Source organism: Drosophila willistoni, assembly GCF_018902025.1.
Source record: "Drosophila willistoni isolate 14030-0811.24 chromosome XR unlocalized genomic scaffold, UCI_dwil_1.1 Seg144, whole genome shotgun sequence".
Lineage (NCBI taxonomy): Eukaryota > Metazoa > Arthropoda > Insecta > Diptera > Drosophilidae > Drosophila > Drosophila willistoni.
In genome coordinates this window covers 6,835,418-6,859,887 of record NW_025814057.1, presented here as the reverse complement: position 1 = coordinate 6,859,887, position 24,470 = coordinate 6,835,418, and the positions used below count along the sequence as shown (strand labels likewise).

Below are 24,470 nucleotides of genomic sequence, written 5' to 3'. Positions count from 1 at the left end.
CATCGAAACCAAAAACAACAAACGAAAAGAAAAGATATATCCCCGCTGGGGAGGGTTACCTACCGAATGACGACCATAGGGCGGCATATGACCACCCAATCCCAAAGCGGAGTCATCCTTCAATTCCTTGGTGGCATCACGGAACACCACAGTCTTGATCACACCCTTGATATGCTCATCCGGCCAAATGCCAAGCAGAATGCGCTGTGGCCGGCCACGGCCCTTGGGCCTCAGATCGGGACCTCCATCGATGGATGGTCCAAGCATATTATGGACACGATTCGCATATAGAACAAAGGTGGGATATGGTATATCATATTTGCGTGCCGCCTGCGACAGAGAGAGTCCCTCCTTGAGGACACTAAAGATGGCCTCGGCCATCGTTTCGGGACGCCAGGATTTCAATGGACCACGCTCACGGAAACGCATATGATGCATTAGATTTTGATTGGTGTTCCAGCATTTTTGCCACATCGATTGCAATTGATATTGATAGCTATCTGCTGAAAAGTGGTTTAAGAAAGGAAAGAAAAGAACACACGCACACACACAAACACACACAACCCACGGCACACCAAACGAGAGGAAATTTAAAGATGTAGTTCTGATTTCATAAGGCACAATATATATATATATATATATATATTTGGGATATATATATATAGTCCGGCTATACAAACCTGCCAGCGTGGATCCGGTAGCACCCATCCAGGCATGAGAATTCTCCATCATTTTGGCCTGCAAAGACAGCGAGAGAGAGAGAGTGAGTGAGTGAGTAGGAATCGCATAGAAATAGGTGGGGTAAGTGGTCTGAGTGGTTCTTCAATTAATTGCATAACTCGCTTTGGTTAGTGCTCAATGCGCCGTCTGTTGTCATCGTCGTCATCATCATCATCATGCACCTCCTCCTCATCATCATCATCATCATCATCATCATCATTCACCTCCTTTTCCTCATTCTCATCCCCTATTGACTTGCAAAATCGACCTATTTTCGTTTAATTTCTGATATTTTTCCTTTTTTTCTTCCCTCCCCCCCGTCAAACCCTCTCAATTGTTTTTCTTTTAATGGGTACTAAGGATAGTTTCTATCTAGGCAAAGTTTCTAAAATTGGTTATTTCTACAAGTTCCATAGTTATAGGAAATTCTAGTAGCCTTGTTTTGGGAAAGCCTTTCATATACATTTCTCAAAATTGGTTTCTAATCTTAGCCTTATTGATGTCAAATACTTTTCGAAAGATCTTTCGTGCTCTATATGCCTTTGGCAATTAAATGTTGTTTGCTAATTTTTTCCAGGGTATTTTAAAGGACTTGTTTCCTATTTGGCATACCAAATATCGAACAGGCAACATTTAACTGCATTGCTTAACGTTCGAGTGGATGCACCGCTTGCCAGTTCCGCTCAGAGTTCAGTTCAATTCAGTTTAGTTCAGTTCAGTTCAGTTCAGTACAGTTCAGTTTCCCGTTGTCTGTCTGTCCGCCTGTCTGTCTGTCTGTCTTTCTGTCTGTTTGCCGAGCACCAAGTTTGAGTTTGCCGAGTGCCTCGTATTCGATTCACTAATTGCATAACAAAGTAACATTTGCATATTGTTCTACATACATAGACAGATAGACACAGCGACTGCAAGGGTGAGAGGAAGAAAGAGAGGAGACCCACACACACCCACACACACACTTATATATAGTATAGTTTTATAGACAAGTACATCAGGTTTAGTTGATTGGAGCTTGTCGATAACTTCATTTTCGCATCATCAAAAAAAAAAAAAACGAAAGAATTTCTCAAGTATCTGCTGCACACTTGTGCCCATTTAGGTTTCTAAGTATTACTTGTAAGTTTCTTATATGATGAGAGCAACACACACACACATAAGACTCACCACACACACACACACACACACACACACACACACACACACCACATCAAGTGCTACAATATAAATACTTAGGGGCCAGACAAAGCGCATGGAATCTTTTGTGTTGTTCTTTGCAATTTGTTTTTTTTTTTTTTGTTGCCTACTTTTATGGGCCACTGACATGCAAGAAGTCTCGTTTTGTTCCGTCAGTGTTTGGCTCATTATGACCGACAAATTATATATTATTTAAACAAGTTTTTCTCTAATTTTTGTTCTACTCCTTTCGTCTGGCTCCTGCTTCTGCTCCTGCTATTTGTTTTGGCAAATTACTTTATTTGGTTTTCCATGTTGGAGCAACAATTGGGCAATCTTTTCCATGTTCAAAGAAAGATTAAATACATTGTATGTTTAATTTAAAGTAGTGAGTAAAACGTTTGCATACTTTTGGGAGTCATTTCAAGTAGTTTTTCTCTTCCGATCTCTGCAATCGAGGCATCTTTAAAGTATTAATAACAATCTATGACATTAGTTGAATGGCCTTACGGATGTTTGGCCTTGCCCACCCATTTCTAGAGCGGGTGGGAGAGTCTATACTCCATCATAGCCATCATTATCATCATCATCGGGAAATGCATCTCGAGCTGCAACTCAACTAATGGTCCATTCGTGGCACTTGGTTATTGACGTTGGACTCGAACTGTATTAACAATGCATGGCCATTGGAATGACGCTGATGGTGATGCAGTGGGGTGGGAATTGGGGGGGGATCAGTTGAGGCACTAAGCGGTAACCGTTTCGCTTTGATGCAAAATCGAAACGTGGTCAACTTCATTTCGCTTAATTTCGCGTCACACACACACACAAACACACGCACACACGCACAGATGGGGAGAGAGAGTTTAGTAGGTGGCAGAGAGATGGAGCAAAAGTAGAAGAGAGTTGCGCGATGCGTGTCCGCTAATCCGCTGGCTAGGAGCACCATCAAGAGCAGGCGAAACAGAAACAGACAGAGAGAATGAAAGGGAGCGAGGGACAGAGGGAGAGAGAGAGGGAGCGCGCCAAATGGGTAGAGAATGGGAGACTTGGCCTTTTCTCTACCCGCGCCCTACACCCCTTTCGATTCCTGCCACTCAGCTATGACATTTTGGCAGCGTCGAGTGCACCAAGACTGTCAAATGAGTTGTAATGAAATCTCACTCAGGGCAGCAGGTTCAAATATGCCCATATGCTTGTGTGTATATGGGTGTGCCAGTGTGTGTGTGCCAGTGTATGTGTATGTGCGGGTGTGTGCATGTGTGTGCTAGTCAGCTTTTGGTCAGCTGCCCATACATATAATAAATAAATTATTTGGCATTTGGCGTAGCGTATTATTGAAGGCAACTGCAGGTGGACACCCATACACTAGCACACACACACACACATCCCATATTCGGCAGCGCCATCTGTCGTCTGTCTTTGAGACAAACTTGCGCATTAGCGTGATTAGTCTCAATAGTCATCGCTGGGCAGTCAAGCTTTCAAAAGTAATTCCCAACCACAGTCGTGAGATTATGCCAAATACATATACATGTACATACTTATATGTATATGTAGCACTCTGTACATACATATATTTGTATGTATGTATGTATGTGGATTCAGTTTCTAGTCCACATGGCTTTAAAACGGCAATTTAGTTAGCAATTGCCATTCGAAATCCAAGAAAATCCACAACTAATACAATCTCAGAGTTAGATGCAAAATTTAGTTTTCTTACTTTGCATTGGGAAATTTAACTAATTTGATTACAAAGTGATTAAGCTATGAGAAAATACTTCAAAGTCTAGCTTAAACAAATGTACAATATTCTTGGTTTCCTTGCTGGTTTTTCTGGGTAGAAAATCGTCTAAATAAATACCGAAATCAAGTCACTGAACTACCGTATGTATTTGACATTCATATCGGTGTTTATGTGTTCCTTTTTATTGCTTCTTAAAGGCATTCTTGACTTTGCCAACCACAGATCATCATATTTGAGTCCCCCTTCAATCATGGCAAATTAAATTATCAAAATAAAAAAAAATAAGAGAAAAAAACGAAGGAAGGAAGAAAAACCATTCCTATTTTTTGCGCCATTTTCTGTCTGGCCACGCCCCATGTGTCAAAGAGCCAGGAAAAAGGCGTTGCAGTCAACGCAATTGAAACCTTAGCTAAACTTTGAGACAGGTTCTTCCGACGACAACAGCAACAACAACAACAACAAACATCGCCCCGCTAGTCAAGCGTTAAGCTTACATCAATTGGGCGTAAAAAAAGACAGAGACCGAACGCAAGTTTCAGTAGGACAGGAGGAGGGAGGTGGGTAAGTGGGTCGGTTGTGTGCAAACCGAACCCCTTGAATCCTTCTCAAAAGTTCAAAAAAAAAATATATTTATAAACCAACAACAAGCAGCACTTGGCGGCAGCACTTTTGTGGTGTTTCACTGTGCGGGGGGTAGAGCGACAAATTCTGATTTGCCGGCGTCGCCGCTGAATGCAATTTAACCAAATTCACAGCAGGAAACGCCAAAGGGAACCAGCAGCAGGAGCTGCAGGAGCAGCAGCAGGGCCAAGGCAAGGGCAACAAATTTTCTAATGTTAACGGAGGAGTAAACAAGTAAGAAACCAAACGAAACTCAACTCAATTTGAAAAAAAATAGAAATAAGAACATAATAATAATATTATGTTCCTGACGGAGTCAAGTCGACTAGTTGATGCTCTAGTTATTGTGGGAATAAGACGAATTATCATAAAAGAAACGATATTTGAATCATTCGGTTTATAGACAAAAACTATAGATAAATACATTCATTTATGTCGCCCTTGAGGGAATCTAATATGGAACTAACACAAAAATCTATTCAACTTATAGTTAGTTCTAATAAGTTTATAGCAAACTTTTGGCTTTTGAAATGTTTTCATTTTTAATCACATTTTGGATAAACAATTAATGTTAACTACTTGAAATTTTATTGCTAATAAGACAAGAATTTACTCCAGTTAAATCCCAGTTACTCATTCGATACACAAACTGATGTATAAAATAAGGTATAAGGTCAACTTTGAAGTTGTAGTATATGTTATCACTTTTTCGCTTATTCTGGTTGTAATTCCCAACTAGTTTTAGCGTTGATTTAGTTGTATGCCATTGAAATTTTCTAGTGGTTGGTAAAGTCTGCTGAAGACAAAAGTTTGATAAACACATCACAAAGAACTAGTTTAGTGTCTGATCATTGTTAAGTTTTTAAACATTTAAATTAGGCATAGGAAGTAACTAGATTTAGTTATGAACATTACCTAAATTTAATTAGATAAACTTCAAGAATTCAATAATTATATTGAAAAAGTCACCTGTAAGTTAAAATCTGTAACTTTTTAAAATAAGTTTAGCATTGAAATACTTTAAAAACTAATTACTTTCTGGCCACAAAATGAAGTCGCAATCAAGTCAGTCTAAGTCTATTCTGAGGCATTTAAATTTCCCATTAGTCTATTAGATGAGAATCTAAGATGCAATGCATTTTTTTTTTTATTTGAAGCTGATATAAATGTCGTTTGAATCATAAATTATTTGCAGTTTGCTTGTAAAAGCAGCAGCCCGAAAGAAATCTTGAGAGAGTATTATCCACTAAAAAGCCTAACGCCTTTTGCCGCTGAGGAAATTGTCAAGTGTCATTTGAGTGGGTGTGTGTGTGTGTGTGTGAGTGGTGAGTATGTGTGTGTGTTTGGGTTCAGATTTGTGTAAAACCGAAAATTAATTAGCGTGAAAAGCATTATTGAATGGCAAAAAGCAAAAGCATTTGCCAAAAACATTTGAGCAAACGAAAAAGATGGGCCGCCAACTGGGGGAGTTGGGGTTGAGCGACGTGCTAAAAGGGACAAAAACTTGCATTAGTTTTAGATATATGTTCATACATCGTATGTGGAAAAGTCGAGCCGAGCTCATTTCCTCAGCTTCCACATGTCGGCGCAGGCAGTTGCCGTTTCAGTCTTTAGCTACAGCTGTTTTAATTTGATTTAGTCGCAAAACTTGCCAATACTTCATTAAAATTTTGCAACAACAAAATAAACTTGCGCCTCCGTCTACTGAGAGGTGATGTGGTATGGTTGATTGTGATGAGGGCGGGGGGCGTTTTGGGGGAAAGTTTTTTGGCTTTCGCTGGCACTACTTCAAACATCAATTACAATCTGGGGCAGGCGGAACATACATATATACATCGACTGGGACTGAAACTGGTAATGGTACTAGGAATATGTATGTCCTCCTCCTCCTCCTTCCCGTGCTTCTCATCCTCCTACAACTGAATCCTCAGCCCTTAGGCAGCGAGTTCAACGCTGAAGTGTGCTAGGATTTCACTTCAAAAACTGCAATCAAGTGAATTTCGATATGATGTACATATGTAAGCAGAAGGGGTATGCATATATATATATATACATATATGTATATATAGAAAAAACTTCATGGATTTAATAATCAAACCATTCGATGGTTAAAATGTTGCTCGAGCCATATCGAGCACCACTCGTGTCGAATGTATGAAGGATCCCGGATCCATCGAGGTGGATGGATGGATAGATGAATGGTGGTGGAAAGCGGGCAACTCCCTGCGCTTGTTCGTCATTTCCTGAACAATTTTATTATATTTCATACATAACTGTCTGCATGTATGTGTGTGTGTGTGTGTGTGTGTGTGTGTGTGTGCCCCTGTGTGAGTGTGTAATATGAAAGGATAACAACAAATAGCGAAAAAAATACAAATCGTTGGCTACATTATGAGAAATCTACAACTCAGGGATAAAAAAGGTGGCACAACACGGAAAAACGGTCTGGGAAAACGGCGACTTCCTCATGTTGCAGTTCAATAAAAAATTTTCTCCTCCTATTCTCCCTCTTTTGCTGGCATTAAACTTGTTTAATTGTAACGAGAAATCAGAGGAAATTAGCATAGAGTTTTATTAAAATCAAACAAAAAATCAACAAAGTTTTCTATTTTTTAATAAAAGTTTCGAGAGCATTTTGTTGCTGTAATTAGAAATCAAATGATGCTAACTGAGAATTTCATTAAACTGTTTTAATGGCAGGGGCAATCTGTTTAATCTACTAAGCTTCATGAAAGTTGAATTCCAGCTAAAGTAATTGATTTTTAAATGAATCTCATAACTAGAAAGCAATGAAACGCAGAAGCAAAGTCTGTAGCAAAATCTTAAATCATATTTTGAAATAAATCATACTCGAATCAAAACTACTGTCAATTGATAGCAACTTTGTCTACAGACACATGTAACTCTATAAAGAGCAGAAATAAAAGTTCAAAAGTTGTTTCTTAAAGGTTTGCCAAAGAACTTGGAAAACTCTTCATTTTGGTAAGAGATTCAAGATAATATTCTATAACCTAATGGAAAATATGAATGATGTATGGATTAAATAAACCAGTAAAGGGATTATTTTTGTCTCTTTCATGGGCCTTTCTTTTGGCTTAAGTTCAAATGAAGTCGTCATCATTTGTTGTGGCTTACATTGTTTGTTTAAAAATTTAAACTTTGAATGGAACTTTCTCGCCTTTTGGCAAGAACCTTTATTCAAATTTTCTACTTCTCCAGGTTGTAGCTTGTTTTTTGTTTTGATGTTTTTTTTTCTTGTACCTGGTCCACACTTTCCAGACTAATTGCCATCGTAATCGCAATTGGCTTATCGCCAAAACTGGTTGTAAACTTAAATTTTTTTTGTGTAAAAAATTTGTTATCATTGTTTTCTGCAGTAATTTAAAACAAAACAAATATAAACTTTCCATTTTTTTTTCTACGATGGAACGTAAAAAACAACAATGAAAAAAAAAACGCTTTGAAACGCAATCAATCGACAAAATAATGCGTTAACTTTTTGCAAACAACAAACCACACGCAACTTTCAACAACAGGAACAACTTTTTTTTTTTGCTTTTGTTTGCTCTAACTCAAAATAGGCGGAAAAAAGCGATTAGAAAAAAAATTATTGCATATGCCTAGGTGCAGTTGAAACAAAACAAAAAAGTTTAAAATATTCGCAATTTGCACACACACACACACACACAAAAGCACACAAACACACAGACACACATTGTAGAGACATATACGCATCTGACTTTTCGCAACGGAAATTGTAGCTTTTACCAACTTTGTTATAGATTGTGGCTAGAAACTAAAATACTTTAGGGGGAATCATCCACCCATCATTCTCTCATTCTCATCCTCATCCTCTTCCTTTCGCCATTGCAGCCTTTCATTCCTCCACCTGTGCGGAAATCAGTAATTTAAATTAGATTAAGTTAACAAAAAACAGGAGAATCACTTTTTTTTCTGCGAGAAATCATTTTTGATTAAAGTTTTACATTGCGTCTTTGCATATTCGCTGCATACTTTTGGGGGGCTTCTCTTCAAAATGATTAAAGGGAAGTTATTTTCGAATTTATTTTGAAATATCGATAAATTAGATCTTTAAAGTGAAAAATTTCCCGTCATTTCATGCGAAAAACTAATAGTCAGCCATCAGGACCTAAATCTGCTCACAGTCGTGGAGCAGTTTGCAAGGCACATCAGCATATGCAGTGATCATCGGATTGGACTTCGTACACTACTCCTAATCATACTTCCCTTCCACGAGGGTTTTGCCAAGGATAAAAGTCCCCCTCTTAATTGATTCATTTATTCATAATTTAATAAAGACTTTTCCAAAGAACAAGAAAGGAAAGTGAAGATGTTAACTGGAAGATACATATCGTTTATATATGAACTGTATTATCGGTTTTTAAACAAAATAGACCCATCCAAATGATCTTGAATTCTGCAACAAACTATTAAATGAAAGACAAACAAACAAAACAAAACAAAAAACGCACACGCTAACAAGTTTAACAAGTTAATAAGTTCATTTGCGAGTAATTCTTTAATGGCAAATTAGTTTAGTTATTGGTAATTCGGAATCGTTCATTTATCATACACAAAATCTCCCCTTCATCATGGCTAACTAATTTAAATGCACAACAAAACCGACAACAACAACAACAAGAGACATAAAAAAAAAGTAATACATATTCAATTATGGACAATTAAATGAAACCAAAAACCAAAACCAAACCAAAAAAAATACTGAAAATGTACAAAAAAAAAAATGAAGAGGAATCAGAGGGAAAAGGGAAAGTACATGCAACCGAATTGCCTTCCGTATGGCCAATGCATTTTCAGCATTTTGAACATCATAAATTGCGGCACCTAATAAATTGACACTCTGTCATTGTGTGGCATTTACAGTTTATATGCAACAGACCGCCAGACAACAGGCAAACCGACATCGACTGCCATCGACCCCCCCGCCAGCCCACAGCCCTGTCGATAAAGAGATAGAGAGAGAGCATCATAGGATCAGATCAGAGAGATGGGAGTAGGCAATGGACACAAGTGCCAACTGCACTGCATCCCTCTTGCACACAATTGTTGCATGCAACCATCAAAAAAAAAAAACACCACACACACATGGAAAAAATATGCCAAAACAAAATACATACAAAGTACAAAAAAGTGCAAAAAAACGAAAAACCAAAAAAAAAAATGGCCAACAAACAAAATGCAAAATTTCTACCTACTTCTCGCCTTCCTTCACCCCCCCGCGAGTGAAAGTCCAACAAATGTTGGTGCACAGTTCTTCTCCTCCTGTTGATGATGGGCGAGGCGAGGGATGGTTGTGATTGTGGCCATTGGGCGACGGTTGGTGGGTGGGCGGCTGGGTGGTTGGGTGGAGATTGTGCTTTGGTCGAGTTGCGGTGCACCGCAGCGCGTTTAAAACGGTTTGCCAGTCATTTTTTCACATCATTGATTGCTTATTAGATTATAAACCGCGCGACTGGTCATGGCCAACTTTTTTTTTGTTGTTGTTATTTGTTTGTTTATTTTTTTTTTTGTGCATGTAGTTGCATTGTTGTTGTTGTTGTTGTTGCTGGCACGTGCTTGTTGCACTTTTAACGTGTAATGCCCATGAAAACAAAAAAAAAATATCAGCATCTGTTGCAATTTCTGTGGAACTTCACCAAAAAAAAAAAAAAAAAAGGAAAGGGAAAGGGAAAGGGGAAAAAAATGACCAAAAAATAAGGGAAAATATGTATATGCAACACGGCAAATTTTTGTGTCCAGAGACTATTAAAGAATCGGTGATTTATAACTGGGCAAATATTGAATAAAGCTGTAAAAGAGTAACTAAAAATATCAAAAAAAAATCTACACACACACACAGACGGTTACAATTTTATGGTTTATTCATATAGCGGGGAGATGGGCAAATGGAGGCAAATGTGGTGAATGTAAATCTCAATTAAATGTGAATTCTATTTGCCAAATGATATTATATGGTTGAGACTTGTAATAAAAGAGATTTTCACATGAAAAGTGAATCATATTTATGCTATTAATTCTATGAAAAATAAAACTATAGAGAAAAACTATATAATTATTAATCAGAAAGGAAATTAAGACTCCAAATATCAGGAAATATCCTATTGAACAAAAGTAACAAAACCATATTTGATCAAAATCAATATTAATTTGCATTTGACTTTAACTATTTGAACATTTATCTTGGCTGAAAGAAACTTTTAACCACATTGAGATACATATTCTTGAAATAAAATGACTGTTAGACTTCTTTGGACGTTCACTTTATTTATTTGGGGCAAAGTTTTTCTCTATCGTTGACTTTTTGTTGTTTTTTTCCCTTTTTTTTTTTGCACTGTCAATTTTTTTATTAGATTTTTTTGCTTTTTTGAATTCTTAAGCATTTTGTATTTTCAGTTGACATTATCAAACAATTTGCTGAATTCTCTCTCTCTCTCTCTTTCTCCTCCTCCTCCTCCTCTCTCTCTCTCTGTCTCGCTGTCATGTTTTTGTTCTACTTTTCAACCTTTCAAAACTTTGCCACATAGTTGCCATCTTCCTTCTATTTAAATCCTTCGCTCTGCCCTTACTGTCTTTTGGGTTTTGTTGCTATTGCTAGTACAAATATGCATTTTGCCGGTTTAAATAATTTATAAAATTTTATTGCAGAACAACGACAACGACAATGACGATGACGTCGACATCGGCAACGAAACCGACGAAAGATCTAGGAAAAATTAGTGCTAATATGAGGAAGTCAAAATACCCTTACGAATGACAATTCTTTTTAATCTTATTCAAAATTTATACTCATATTTATTTCTAGTACTATTCAATTTTAATTCTATTTCCATTCTATTATTATTCCCATTCACTTTCTATTCCCATGTTGTTAACATTCTATTCCGAATTTATTCCCATTCGTTTGCCATTCTAATCCCTTTTTCTACCGATTTTGTTCTCATTTTAGTCCCATTCATTCATTCAACTTTTTTTATTCCCATTCTATTACTTATCTATTTCGATTATTTTCTTATTCTATTAGTATTCTTTTTCAATTCCTCTTAATATTTAATTTTAATTCTAATTCGATTTTATTCCCAATTTCTTTCAACTCTATTCCCATTTTAATTCCATTTTTTACCGTTTTTTCAAATTTTATTCCTGTTTTATTCTCATTCATTCCGTTTTCATAAAATTTTTTCCAATTTCGTTTCCAACTTATTTATTTTTTATTCCCATTCTAGTTCCATTCGGCTCCCATTTTATTTTCAATCTTGTCCCAAACTATTTCCATTCCATTCCATCATTCTACTCCCATTCTATACCTGCTATTCCCAATTAAACCACATTTTTAATGATTTATGTGTCTGATCCTTAAAACTTTTATCATTGGATCGACAATTCCCTTTTTTCTGTCTTACAATTTGATAGCATCCATTTGGTTAGGGTATTAACATAAAGTCTTGACTACCGAAAGAGTTGTCAGTTCTTCTTCTGTCCCTTCTTATCATTCTGGTTGTTGTTCTTGTTGTTTTTTTGGCCCTTCATGGCTAAATTGCCGTTATATGGCCAAATTGCAGCAGCAGTGTCTTATGCCATAACCATTTCCTCCTCCTATCGTTCCGTCCAATCGCCACTTTCTCCATTCCAGCGTCATTTTAGCATTTCGCTACCACTCAGGTGTGTATGTGTGTGTGTTTGTGTGTGCTGCAATGTTGAAATTTCTACCGCGTTTCTGTCTTATGAAAAATGCAAGCTGAATGCTGAATAATTCATTATGAATTGAAATACATAATACTCATTTTGTTGCAACATTTCCCCGAAAAATGGTTGCAATGGAAATGAAAATGAACTATGTAACTGAGATGCTGGGCGGGGATTGGGGGCTGGTGGGCTGGTGTCAGCAGCCATTTTGCCAGACTCTTCAACCCAGACATCAGCTTAATTGTTTTTCGCATATTTTTTAAGAAACAGCAAGAAGTGAGGGTGGATTGGGGCAAGAGGAAGAGGTAAGAGCTAGGTTGGGAAACTACCCTTTGGAATGGAGAAGTGAATGCAAAATGTTGCTAGATGCGTACACGAAGATAAAATTCTCCAAATTAAATTTAGCTAAGGCTCAGGGCACATCATCTTGGGGTAGACGACAGACAATTCGCCATTTTTGCGTCACGATAAGAGAGAGAAAGTTAGAGGCGAACACACTGAGATGGAAACCCTAAGACAGCGACTGCAAAAGGTAGACAGACCGCAACACAAAAAACAAAATAAAAAGGGAACTTCAGCAAGGAGTTAATCAGGACAAAGACCAAAAGAAGAACCAACACCCCAGCTTCAAATAGGGAAAACGGCTAAATGGAAATTTTGTATATCGCTTGGGTTCATTGGCATCTATAATTTGCATCATTTGTTTTTTCTTCTAGTCTTCTTTCATTTCTTGCAATTTACATATTTAAAATTTATTTATATACAAAAAACTAACAACAATTACCGCTGAAATATCAAAGTGGACAATTCCATAAAAAATTCTAGACAATTTAAAATGAAGTAAGTAAGTCGTCTCGCCGACTTAGGTATACCATACACCAGTAAAGCAAATATTTCAACTTTATTAAACAAATGCATTTTCACATGCTTCTTACAAGCATATCTTAGTATCTCGCTCACTCAATCATACGAGCACCCTAGCGCCCCCACCAGCCAACGGCCAACTCCGGCCTTGTGGAAAAACATTTATATGCATAACTCGACTGTTTTTTGTCCGATTTTGATCAAATTTGGTATTTTGCTAGATATTACTATTAAATTTAAGTGTGCCAAATTTGATTGCATATGGTCAAAAATACGGAAGATAATCAAGTTTTTCAAATTACGGGGGCGGAAAAGGGCATGGCAAAATTTTTATACATACAAAATGTGTGCATTTACTAAGCGAATATACATACCAAATATGGTGTCTCTAGCTAGAATAGTTTTTGAGATAAAAGATTTTTTTAAATTGCGGGGGCGGAAAGGGGCGTGGAAAAAATTTGAAATAAACTTGATCACTCTACATACTACACGAGTCTACATACCAAATTTGGTGGCTCTAGCTCTTACAGTCTCCGAGATCTAGGTGTTCATACGGACAGACGGACGGACGGACGGACGGACGGACAGACGGACATGGCTAGATCGATTCGGTTGTTGATCCTGATCAAGAATATATATACTTTGTGGGGTCGGAGATGCTTCCTTCTGCCTGTTACATACATTTTGGCGACTTTAATATACCATTTCACCCTATGGGTGTATGGTATAAAAACGTGACGTAAATGTAAAGGGTTGCTGCCTCTTATTAAGTCATTTTGCCACTTGAAATGTCCTATCGATTGTCAAGCACTTTCCAGCCATAAAGTGACCAGAGGTTTCACATGAGCTTTGACATTATTTAAACTGAACAACTGCCACACTGTTTACGATTACAACTCTGTTAATCGAGTAGGCCTTGCCTGAAACTTGTCTATAAATAGTCGCTTTGTTTCTCAGAAATTTCATTAGGTGCTTGCCACTCCGACAAGGCAACATCTAATCGTTTCATCCTTCTTAACATTTTAAGCATTTAAAGCTTTTACACCCGGAAATGCATTTAAACGGTGCTAGTAGGCTTAAAGTGACCAAATAAACTTAAACGTTTTGGTCTATAACTTATCGGCCTATTTTTGAAGCTGATAACATTTTCCCTATTTTTGGTTTATGAATTTGGCTAATTACCGAAAGTTCCCACTTAGTAGGATCAACACAGCTCCGTGTATATTATTTTCCTTAGTTTTTATAATAAGTTCCCACTTAGTAGGATCAACACAGCTCCGTGTATATTATTTTCCTTAGTTTTTATAATAAGTTCCCACTTAGTAGGATGGACACAGCTCCGTGTATATTATTTTCCTTAGTTTTTATAATAAATATTTTAATTACCGAAAGTTCCCACTTAGTAGGATCAACACAGCTCCGTGTATATTATTTTCCTTAGTTTTTATAATAAATATTTTAATTACCGAAAGTTCCCACTTAGTAGGATGGACACAGCTCGGTGTATATTATTTTCCTTAGTTTTTATAATAAATATTTCATTCTTCTTCTGGAGATAATGGACATATTGTATGTATGTATTAATCTTTGTCTTTTCTGAAGAAGCTCTAAGGGCTAAAGCCACCAAAAACTTGCCAAATTCAACAATATTAACACAATTATATAAGTCACTTCCTACTTGTTTGACAGTTTATTACCCGAGTTATAATTTCTTATTTTTGAAAAAATTTTTAAATCTTTTTTATCATATTAACAATTTTATGGTAATAACAAGGGAAAAATGAAGTAAGTAAGTCGTCTCGCCGACTTAGGTATACCATAAACCAGTAAAGCAAACATTTCAACTTTATTAAACAAATGCATTTTCGCATGCTTCTTACAAGCATATCTTAGTATCTCGCTCACTCAATCATACGAGCACCCTAGCGCCCCCACCAGCCAACGGCCAACTCCGGCCTTATGGAAAAACGTTTATATGCATAACTCGACTGTTTTTTGTCCGATTTTGATCAAATTTGGTATTTTGCTAGATATTACTATTAAATTTAAGTGTGCCAAATTTGATTGATATGGTCAAAAAATACGGAAGATAATCAAGTTTTTCAAATTACGGGGGCGAAAAAGGGCATGGCAAAATTTTTATACATACAAAATGTGTGCATTTACTAAGCGAATATACATACCAAATATGGTGTCTCTAGCTAGAATAGTTTTTGAGATAAAAGCTTTTTTTAAATTGCGGGGGCGGAAAGGGGCGTGGAAAAAATTTGAAATAAACTTGATCACTCTACATACTACACGAGTCTACATACCAAATTTGGTGGCTCTAGCTCTTACAGTCTCCGAGATCTAGGTGTTCATACGGACAGACGGACGGACGGACGGACGGACGGACGGACGGACAGACGGACGTGGCTAGATCGATTCGGTTGTTGATCCTGATCAAGAATATATATACTTTGTGGGGTCGGAGATGCTTCCTTCTGCCTGTTACATACATTTTGGCGACTTTAATATACCATTTCACCCTATGGGTGTATGGTATAAAAACGTGACGTAAATGTAAAGGGTTGCTGCCTCTTATTAAGTCATTTTGCCACTTGAAATGTCCTATCGATTGTCAAGCACTTTCCAGCCATAAAGTGACCAGAGGTTTCACATGAGCTTTGACATTATTCAAACTGAACAACTGCCACACTGTTTACGATTACAACTCTGTTAATCGAGTAGGCCTTGCCTGAAACTTGTCTATAAATAGTCGCTTTGTTTCTCAGAAATTTCATTAGGTGCTTGCCACTCCGACAAGGCAACATCTAATCGTTTCATCCTTCTTAACATTTTAAGCATTTAAAGCTTTTACACCCGGAAATGCATTTAAACGGTGCTAGTAGGCTTAAAGTGACCAAATAAACTTAAACGTTTTGGTCTATAACTTATCGGCCTATTTTTGAAGCTGATAACATTTTCCCTATTTTTGGTTTATGAATTTGGCTAATTACCGAAAGTTCCCACTTAGTAGGATCGACACAGCTCCGTGTATATTATTTTCCTTAGTTTTTATAATAAGTTCCCACTTAGTAGGATGGACACAGCTCCGTGTATATTATTTTCCTTAGTTTTTATAATAAATATTTTAATTACCGAAAGTTCCCACTTAGTAGGATCAACACAGCTCCGTGTATATTATTTTCCTTAGTTTTTATAATAAATATTTTAATTACCGAAAGTTCCCACTTAGTAGGATGGACACAGCTCGGTGTATATTATTTTCCTTAGTTTTTATAATAAATATTTCATTCTTCTTCTGGAGATAATGGACATATTGTATGTATGTATTAATCTTTGTCTTTTCTGAAGAAGCTCTAAGGGCTAAAGCCACCAAAAACTTACCAAATTCAACAATATTAACACAATTATATAAGTCACTTCCTACTTGTTTGACAGTTTATTACCCGAGTTATAATTTCTTATTTTTGAAAAAATTTTTAAATCTTTTTTATCATATTAACAATTTTATGGTAATAACAAGGGAAAAATGAAGTAAGTAAGTCGTCTCGCCGACTTAGGTATACCATAAACCAGTAAAGCAAACATTTCAACTTTATTAAACAAATGCATTTTCGCATGCTTCTTACAAGCATATCTTAGTATCTCGCTCACTCAATCATACGAGCACCCTAGCGCCCCCACCAGCCAACGGCCAACTCCGGCCTTATGGAAAAACGTTTATATGCATAACTCGACTGTTTTTTGTCCGATTTTGATCAAATTTGGTATTTTGCTAGATATTACTATTAAATTTAAGTGTGCCAAATTTGATTGCATAAGGTAAAAATATACGGGAGATAATCAAATTTTTCAAATTACGGGGGCGGAAAAGGGCGTGGCAAAATTTTTATACATACAAATGCACACATGTGCATTTACTAAGCGAATATACATATTAAATATGGTGTCTCTAGCTGGAATAGTTTTTGAGATAAACGCTTTTTTTGAATTGCGGGGGCGGAAAGAGGCGTGGCAAAAATTTGAAATAAACTTGATCACTCTACATACTACACGAGTCTACATACCAAATTTGGTGGCTCTAGCTCTTATAGTCTCTGAGATCTAGGTGTTCATACGGACAGACGGACGGACAGACGGACAGACGGACGGACGGACGGACGGACGGACAGACGGACATGGCTAGATCGACTCGGTTGTTGATCCTGATCAAGAATATATATACTTTGTGGGGTCGGAGATGCTTCCTTCCGCCTGTTACATACATTTTGGCGACTTTAATATACCATTTCACCCTATGGGTGTATGGTATAAATGATTTTTGGTATTTGAAGTCTACTTTCTGCCATTATTTTGCAATTGCAAAATGTCCTCAATTTAGTTAGCCCTTATTTCTTGGCCAACTTGTACTCAGTGTGTCTCCATTTAGCTATATTTAGGCCGAGTTTTCTATGGCTTTTCTTTGTTGTTTTACTTTGATTTTGTTAATCTATGCATAGAAAATGTATTTTGCATTTTACTCGAGTAGAAAAGTTGAAGACGTTTTGGTTAGGCTCTTACTCCATTCTAGCTTGGCAACTTGCATTTAGACCAAAGTTTATGGCTCTTTGATTGTTGTTGCTTATTTTTTTTTTTGTTTTTGTTTGGGTTTCGGTCCGTCAGTTGGTTAGTTACTTTGGTTTTGCACATGGTTAAGGTTTAGAAGGAGGTAGAGTTTTGGTTTTGGCTTTGGTTTGGCTTGGCTTTCGCTTTTCAGGTCAAAAGCCGTTTTGTCGGTTCAACATTTCGTTCTATTTTAAAGACATTTCATGTTGTTGTTTTGTTGCTGTTGTTGTTGCTGTTGTTGTTGTTTTTGTTATTGTTGCCGTCAACATTTGAGATTGGCACTTGATTGGCGTATATTTCCTGTTGCATATTTAAGTTTAGTTTTAAGTTTGGTATTGTTTTTTTATTTTCGTTCCGCCAAGTGCATTTCTATTTGTATTTAGAAGTGGTAGAAAGGTTGCTCGAGATAGGGGGGAAGTGGGCCCAGTTATATGTAGGTGGATATGGTATAAACATGGCTTAAACATTAAAGTGCATTTAATTAAATTAAATGAATTAAGTAAGAAAAATGCATTGACATTTCATCTGTCGCGTAATTTATAATTTGTGTTGCCATTATTGGTTGCCTGCCACCAAACAGCCACCAGCCATCGACATGAGGCATCTACCACAGCCCCACAGAAACGTTTCGATTCGATTCGATTCGAGTCAAATCGCATCGTATCGTATTGAATGGAGGCGAGTCGAGGACAAGGCAAGGCAAGGAAAGGCAACACAAGGCATCTGCTTGGCATTTTGCATTGTTGTTTCATTTTGACTGCAATGCAAATATTTCGCATTAATATGGCGGAAAATCCATAATCGAATTATAGCTCTGCGGCTCTTTTGTTTGCCATCGCCATCATCATCATCATCATCGACGTCGTCATCATCCTCCTCATCATCATATACATATACAAACATGTAGTTGTATATACATATATGTGTGTGTGTGTGTTTGTATCGCTTTAATTGAATCCTTAACACTTTTGAGCTACTTACGTCCAACACGTTGCAATATGCGTAACTTGTTATTATTACGCTGCAAAGTATGAATATGTATGTGAGTGTGTGTGTGTCGCTGTCTGAACCTGCTGAATTGTAATTGTGATGTTAAACTCCTTTTTTTTATTTTTAGGTTTTTTCTTTGCAGGGCTAACAAAGTGGAAATGTTCAAAAACAAATGCTTAAATTTGGGAAATTTTCCTTAAGATATATACCTAATTTTAAGTTGCTTACTTAAATGTTTTTTCAGGTAGTTTTCTTTCACATTTCGTTGGAATTTTCCAATTTTGTAGAATTCGTTTTTAACTCAAATACCTTAAAAAGGATTGGTAAATAATTGGTGTTCCATATTTCTTGTTAACCTCAAACCGCATAGCTAATTTTCAGATTTAGATCAAAGACAACAAATTTATAAGTAACCAAATTTGTCGTTTAAGCTTTAATTGGTAAATTTTTCTGATTATTTTCTTGTCCTCTATTTTATTTATTTACATTTTTTGAATGTTCTTTTTGATTTATATGCTATCTGCCTAGTGAATTGCAAAGAAATATATTTATATAAGTTGTTGTTTAGCCGTAGAATCGATAACTGGATACTCCAATAGATTTTATTATTATTTTTTTTGCTTTTTCTGTGATTATTGTTAAGCATTACAAAAACCAATGGCCATCCCTGGTAGCTGACTACAATGTTTTCCAATTGATTTGTCTGCTTTCAATAAACTGAAGCAAACAAACAAACAAACCGAACGAACCAACCATCCGACCCACCAAGCCAATCTCTTTCAGTGCCTTTTTCAACATGTATTTTTCTTTTATTTTTTTATATATATACAATATATATAAAATATATATGTATGTACATATATATGTATAGTATATACATATATTGCCACACGCAGCTTATTGGCATATTGACAATTACACGGGCGATACATATAAATTAAGCAAACGGCAGATCAGATGAACTGCATGAACTGACCAGCAGAAGCAGCACCAGCACCAGAGGAAGAGGATGAGAATGTGGATGAGCAGGAGGATGATGATGATGATGATGAGGTGCGGTATGCTATGGCAAAGGGGTACACGGTAGGGGCGGTGAGAGTTGAAGGGAGGTGATTGCTTGATGCGGCTGGCCAAATTTAATTGACAACTTACTGTTGCATTCAGGCAGGCAGCCAGGTGGCAGGAGGCAAAAGGGCAGGGATCAGAGGGCAGGTGAGACACCGGCCAGGGCAATCTGTCACTGCTCAAAGATACACGCACACACACACACACACAGGTCAGGGCTTACAAATTAAAATTCAATATTAACGGCGTGCAAAAAACAACAAAGAAAAAAAAAAGGAATAATATATATGTACATACATATATTGTATAAAAAAATATTAAAAAAAAAGAGAAAATAATTTAATAGTAAATGAGGAAGGGCAAATGTTCAGGGCAGCTGGTCACTGTATTTCCATAATCGCTGTGACTTCATAAAAATTAAACTTCGATTTAAAAAATTAATGAATGGGCCAGAGCACATGAAGTTGGCAATTTGTTTTACCATTCGTTTTGGTCATTTAATCAAACTACAAATTGTGACAAATCAATCAACACATACATATTTAAGAAACATTAAGGCAATATATTAACAATTTTATTGAAAATTGCAAAAGTTTTAATTCATTGAAACTTTAAACTAACTTAAGTTTTGCAAATAACATTGTAAGAGAAACTTGAAGTGGTTTTTTATACAAGATGATACAAGATTCCAAAAGTTTCTTTCTTTTTTCATTAAGACAAATATTTCATGTTCTTATTATAAGTAACAATTGGCATGATATTATATAAAGATATTTGATATCTTAAGTTTGTCCCACAACAATTGGTGGACTTAAACTGACGTATGATGATAATGACTGCAATGCAACGTAAAAAAAACAACAAACAAACAAAAAATGCGAAAAAAACCCAAGTGAAACACTCAAACACCTCAGTTGAGTTTCCTTTTTGGAGTTTCTTTTTTTTTTTCGTTCGCTTGTTTGTTTGTTTGTTGTTCCATTCATCCTTTGGTTTTTTTTCCTCTCGCTCTTTGTGTGTTTGTGTGTTGGTAAATATTTTTTAATACGCGTCGCATTCAACCGCAATACAAGGCAATTAAATATTTCGAACCGCAGCTCGAACTCTGCCCAGCTCTGTCGCCTTGTCGTACGTATTCATTTACACACACACACACACACACACACACACACACACACACTCACACAGACAGAAACAACAACAGCAAGAACAGCAAACAGTTTATCCTGCTGCCAGTTGGTGGCTGCTGGCGGTGGTCAGGACATCTGCATCCTGCAACCGGCAACCAGCATCTGCATCTGCATCTGATTGTCGCTTGATCTCTCTGTTCTGTCCTGTTCTGTTCTGTGTGGAGTTTTTCCTTTTCACTCTTCTTTTTTTTTTTGGTTTTAAATTTTTTTATTTTTTTTTTTTTTTTTTTATTATTCGTGGTTCGAAGTTGTCTTTTGTCTTTAATTGGCGGCCATAATAATCAAATAATTTGTTTATTGAAAAGCATTTTTTACAATTATGTAAACAACAAATTGATTACCCAAAAATGAAAAATTGCATTGCTCTCGCTTTTCTCTCTCGTTCTCATTCTCTGTCTCACGTTGCTGCTGTTGGCGGGGAATGCAATTATTGAAATAACGTAAACTCAACCTGCCACCTGCCACCTACTTCATGACCTCCCTATAAGCCCTCCCCTTCCGTCCCGGCCCACCAATCAGTGAACAACCCCAACTCAGCTACCGGTTTCTGTATGGCGTCAAATGTCGCACTTTTGCTCTCTGGCCTGTTGTTGTTTTTGTTGTTGTCCCTTGTCGCTTGAAAGTGTCAAAATATGCGGCAAATTGCTTATTAAAAAATTTCTGAATATATTCGTTCGGTTGGAGAATATGAAAGGCATAATAAAATATTTAACAATTCATTAATGTGCATATGTAAAATGTTTTTCATTTAATATTGATGTCAATGTGTTGCCTACTTATAAGGGCAGTCAAGTTTTTTGGATCGTTCTTGGAAACGAAACTTTTTGCTAATTGAATTAAAAGACAATTTTGTTTCAAATTGTTATATTAACATAGCAAATCGTCAAAGTTGCAAATATATATATATTATTTGGACTATTTATAGTCAAAAAAGTAAATAAATTAGATGAAATGATCAATTTTCAGTGGTAACCAAGTGTTCTCCTTGTCATTGTACAAATATTTGCTAAACTATGAGAGTTTAAAGGTTCTTATAAACTTTTAATGCGTTTAGTTCAAAGGAATTTGCTTCTTTTAAGTTAATGCTTATTGAAAATTTGTTTTATATAAAACTAACAGTTCGTACTAAAGAAAATTTTAATACACAGCAAATAATTTATGTTTAGAAGCACAAAATGATTAAATCAGAAGGATCATAAAGAGAAGAAATGTTTAAATGTTGAAATATTTGTTTATTAATATTAATATACATATAAACTTTAAATAGCTTTGATTCTTGAATGATTTTCACCTCTCGCTCTCGCTCTCTCTCTCCTTCTCGCTTTCTGGTGCAACCTCTTTCCTCTTCAGTCCCCAGTACGTTTAACTGTTTTGTTATTTGGCTTCTCCGCCCCCTTCCTATGAGCCCAACAATTTGCTAGCTAATTTGTGCTATGCGTCCTGTATGTCCCTTAGTAGGGGATGAAGGGCAGAGCGGGGCGGGGCCGGAAAGGAGAGGTGAAGTGAAAGGGAGTTAGGAAGAGGTATATATCCAGAGTATGCATTTGATAAACTGCCAGGGAACTGGCAACTTCACTTTGGGCATATTTAATGAAAATGTTGCCAAATGGGTTGCCCAGCATGTGGATATATGTGAGTGTGTATATGAGAACGAGGGGTGATGCGGTGGGGGGTGGTAGAAGGATGATGATTTTGACGTAACACTTTGGATGCGATTTGACATGACAAATATGTGCGTAACAGCAATAGCAACAACGAAAACACACTGGGGATACAAACACACACGCATAAACAGAGTCCGAATCGCCTCCATCATCATAATTATCATCATCATCATCATAATTATCATCTCTGTCTCTGTCTATATTTTGGCTGATGATTATCATCATCATTATCATTATCTTACCGGAATGATTATATCGTGTGTTTAGACTCTACAAACCCGTTTCGCATTTGCGCATTGCATGATTCAATAATGATTGAATTAATTGCGTTAATAACTGACACTAGGCACCGGCCATACGGACGGATGCAGCCAAGCTGCCAGGCTGCCAGCCAGCCAGCCATTCAGTTATCCTTGCTGCCATCCTTGCCAGCTATCCATCGAATCCTCTGTGTATCCTGCCTCAAAGGCGCTTTGTGTCACGTCTGCTTGGACGTCTTAAGTGTGCGTTTTGGTAACCGTCCGAATCATGGGACATGGGCATACAAATCGAATTTGCTGCTAAGTAGCCGCAGTCGGAATATCTGAGAGACATAGAGCAAGATAGCAAGCAAGCGAGAGAGAGAGAGAGAGAGAGTGATAGAGGGAAAGGGTTGTTAGCGGATGATAGACAAATTTGTCTGATTTTGATTTCCCGCATTACGCATATGCCACCGCGTGTCTATCTATCTAAATATCCATCTGCAATATCTCTATCCAACTATTTCTCCAACTATGTATTCATCTCCCTCTACCACACTCTCTCTCTCTCTTTCTCTCCCCCCTCTGTTGTGACAGTTTGTCGCTATTTCTGTTTTGATTGATAACATGCGATTAATAAAATATTGAACAGGCCAGGCCAGAACCAGAGCACAGGAAAATAGGCGCCCACTTTGGCTCATCATCATGGCACACATACCACCGTTATAATTTTTTTTTTTTTGTAGAATTTGCATGCAACATTGCAACAAATGGAAGAGAACACAAAAAAAAAACCCCTATGTATGTATGTATGTTTATATAGGTGAGCATAAATCAAAACAAATTTATTATAGATTGATGTGAGATGAGAAAGTTTCTCTTTTTATTTTGTGCATTTTGTTTGCTTTGGTTTAGTTCGTTATTAGTTTATGGCTAATATTATTTAACATGGTTAATTTCGAATTTGAATATTGCTAAATAAAACTATTTACGTGTATATTAAGTTAAGTTTTACTCATTTTAATATGTGCTTTTTGCACTTGATAAATAGTTTATGAATTAGGTTATTTATTTTCTTGCGGTTTACAAGTAATTTGTTAAACTATTGAAAATAAATACGAGTAAAGCCTAAAAGTATGCAGACAAAAAAAGTGCCAACAGGAAGAAACGTTTTGCAAAGGAAATAATAATGAATAATTCTTTCATCGATCGTTTTGTCAGTTATGAATTCAAATGATTTATCTTTGGAGTCAATAACTTGTTGGCCATTTTGACTACAAAATTATTAAGTTACGAATTAGTTAAGTTATTAGTTAAAAAGATATTTACAGGTGTTTCGACTGGCTTTCAAAATTGACAGACAAAAAGTTTTACTTCAATTAGAATTAAATCTTAAAGATTTTATTTGCTTTCCACTATGATTTAGTTTCATTTCTAGTTGAACTTCTTGCTTATATTTTTGCCCCTTGAATATTCCCCCTTGCATTTTAATCAGGCAAATGTGTGTGTATTTTGTATTTTTTTTTTGTTTTTGTATATTAACATATATGCACACCTGCTAACGCATCGACATCGTACGTCGACATGTAGGAGTTTTGGGGGCGGGGCAAGAGTATATATTTGTTTTTGTCTATGCATTATGCTTTTGTATCAATGATAATTATTTTTCTCGTCACCTTCGTTGCCGTCATCTGTCGCCCCCCCATCGCCTTGTTGGCTGCACACACAAAAGGAATCAAACAAAACTTTGTGCCTTTGTCTCACACATATATTTTCTTCCTTTTTTTTTTGTATTTTGAGCATTGGTTGGGTGTGCATGTTGTAGGTGGTGGGCGTGTCACATGTCCTACTGTGTGCCAAATTAAAA

At 36.6% G+C, this 24,470-nt stretch overlaps 1 protein-coding gene across 4 annotated transcripts in view; it reads right to left on the bottom strand.

The window, feature by feature from the left end:
• Positions 1–24,470, bottom strand: part of LOC6639251 (protein bric-a-brac 1) — an 87,449-nt gene that overhangs the window by 1,184 nt on the left and 61,795 nt on the right. For 2 of the 4 annotated variants that reach the window (XM_023181699.2, XM_023181701.2), the window contains exons 2-3: positions 681–738; positions 64–503 (exon numbers count right to left, since the gene is read on the bottom strand). In XM_023181699.2, coding sequence (XP_023037467.1) covers positions 64–503; positions 681–738 — 498 coding nt within the window. The remainder of the gene's footprint in view (positions 1–63; positions 504–680; positions 739–24,470) is intronic. The other 2 variants (XM_023181700.2, XM_023181702.2) reach the window with 1 other exon arrangement.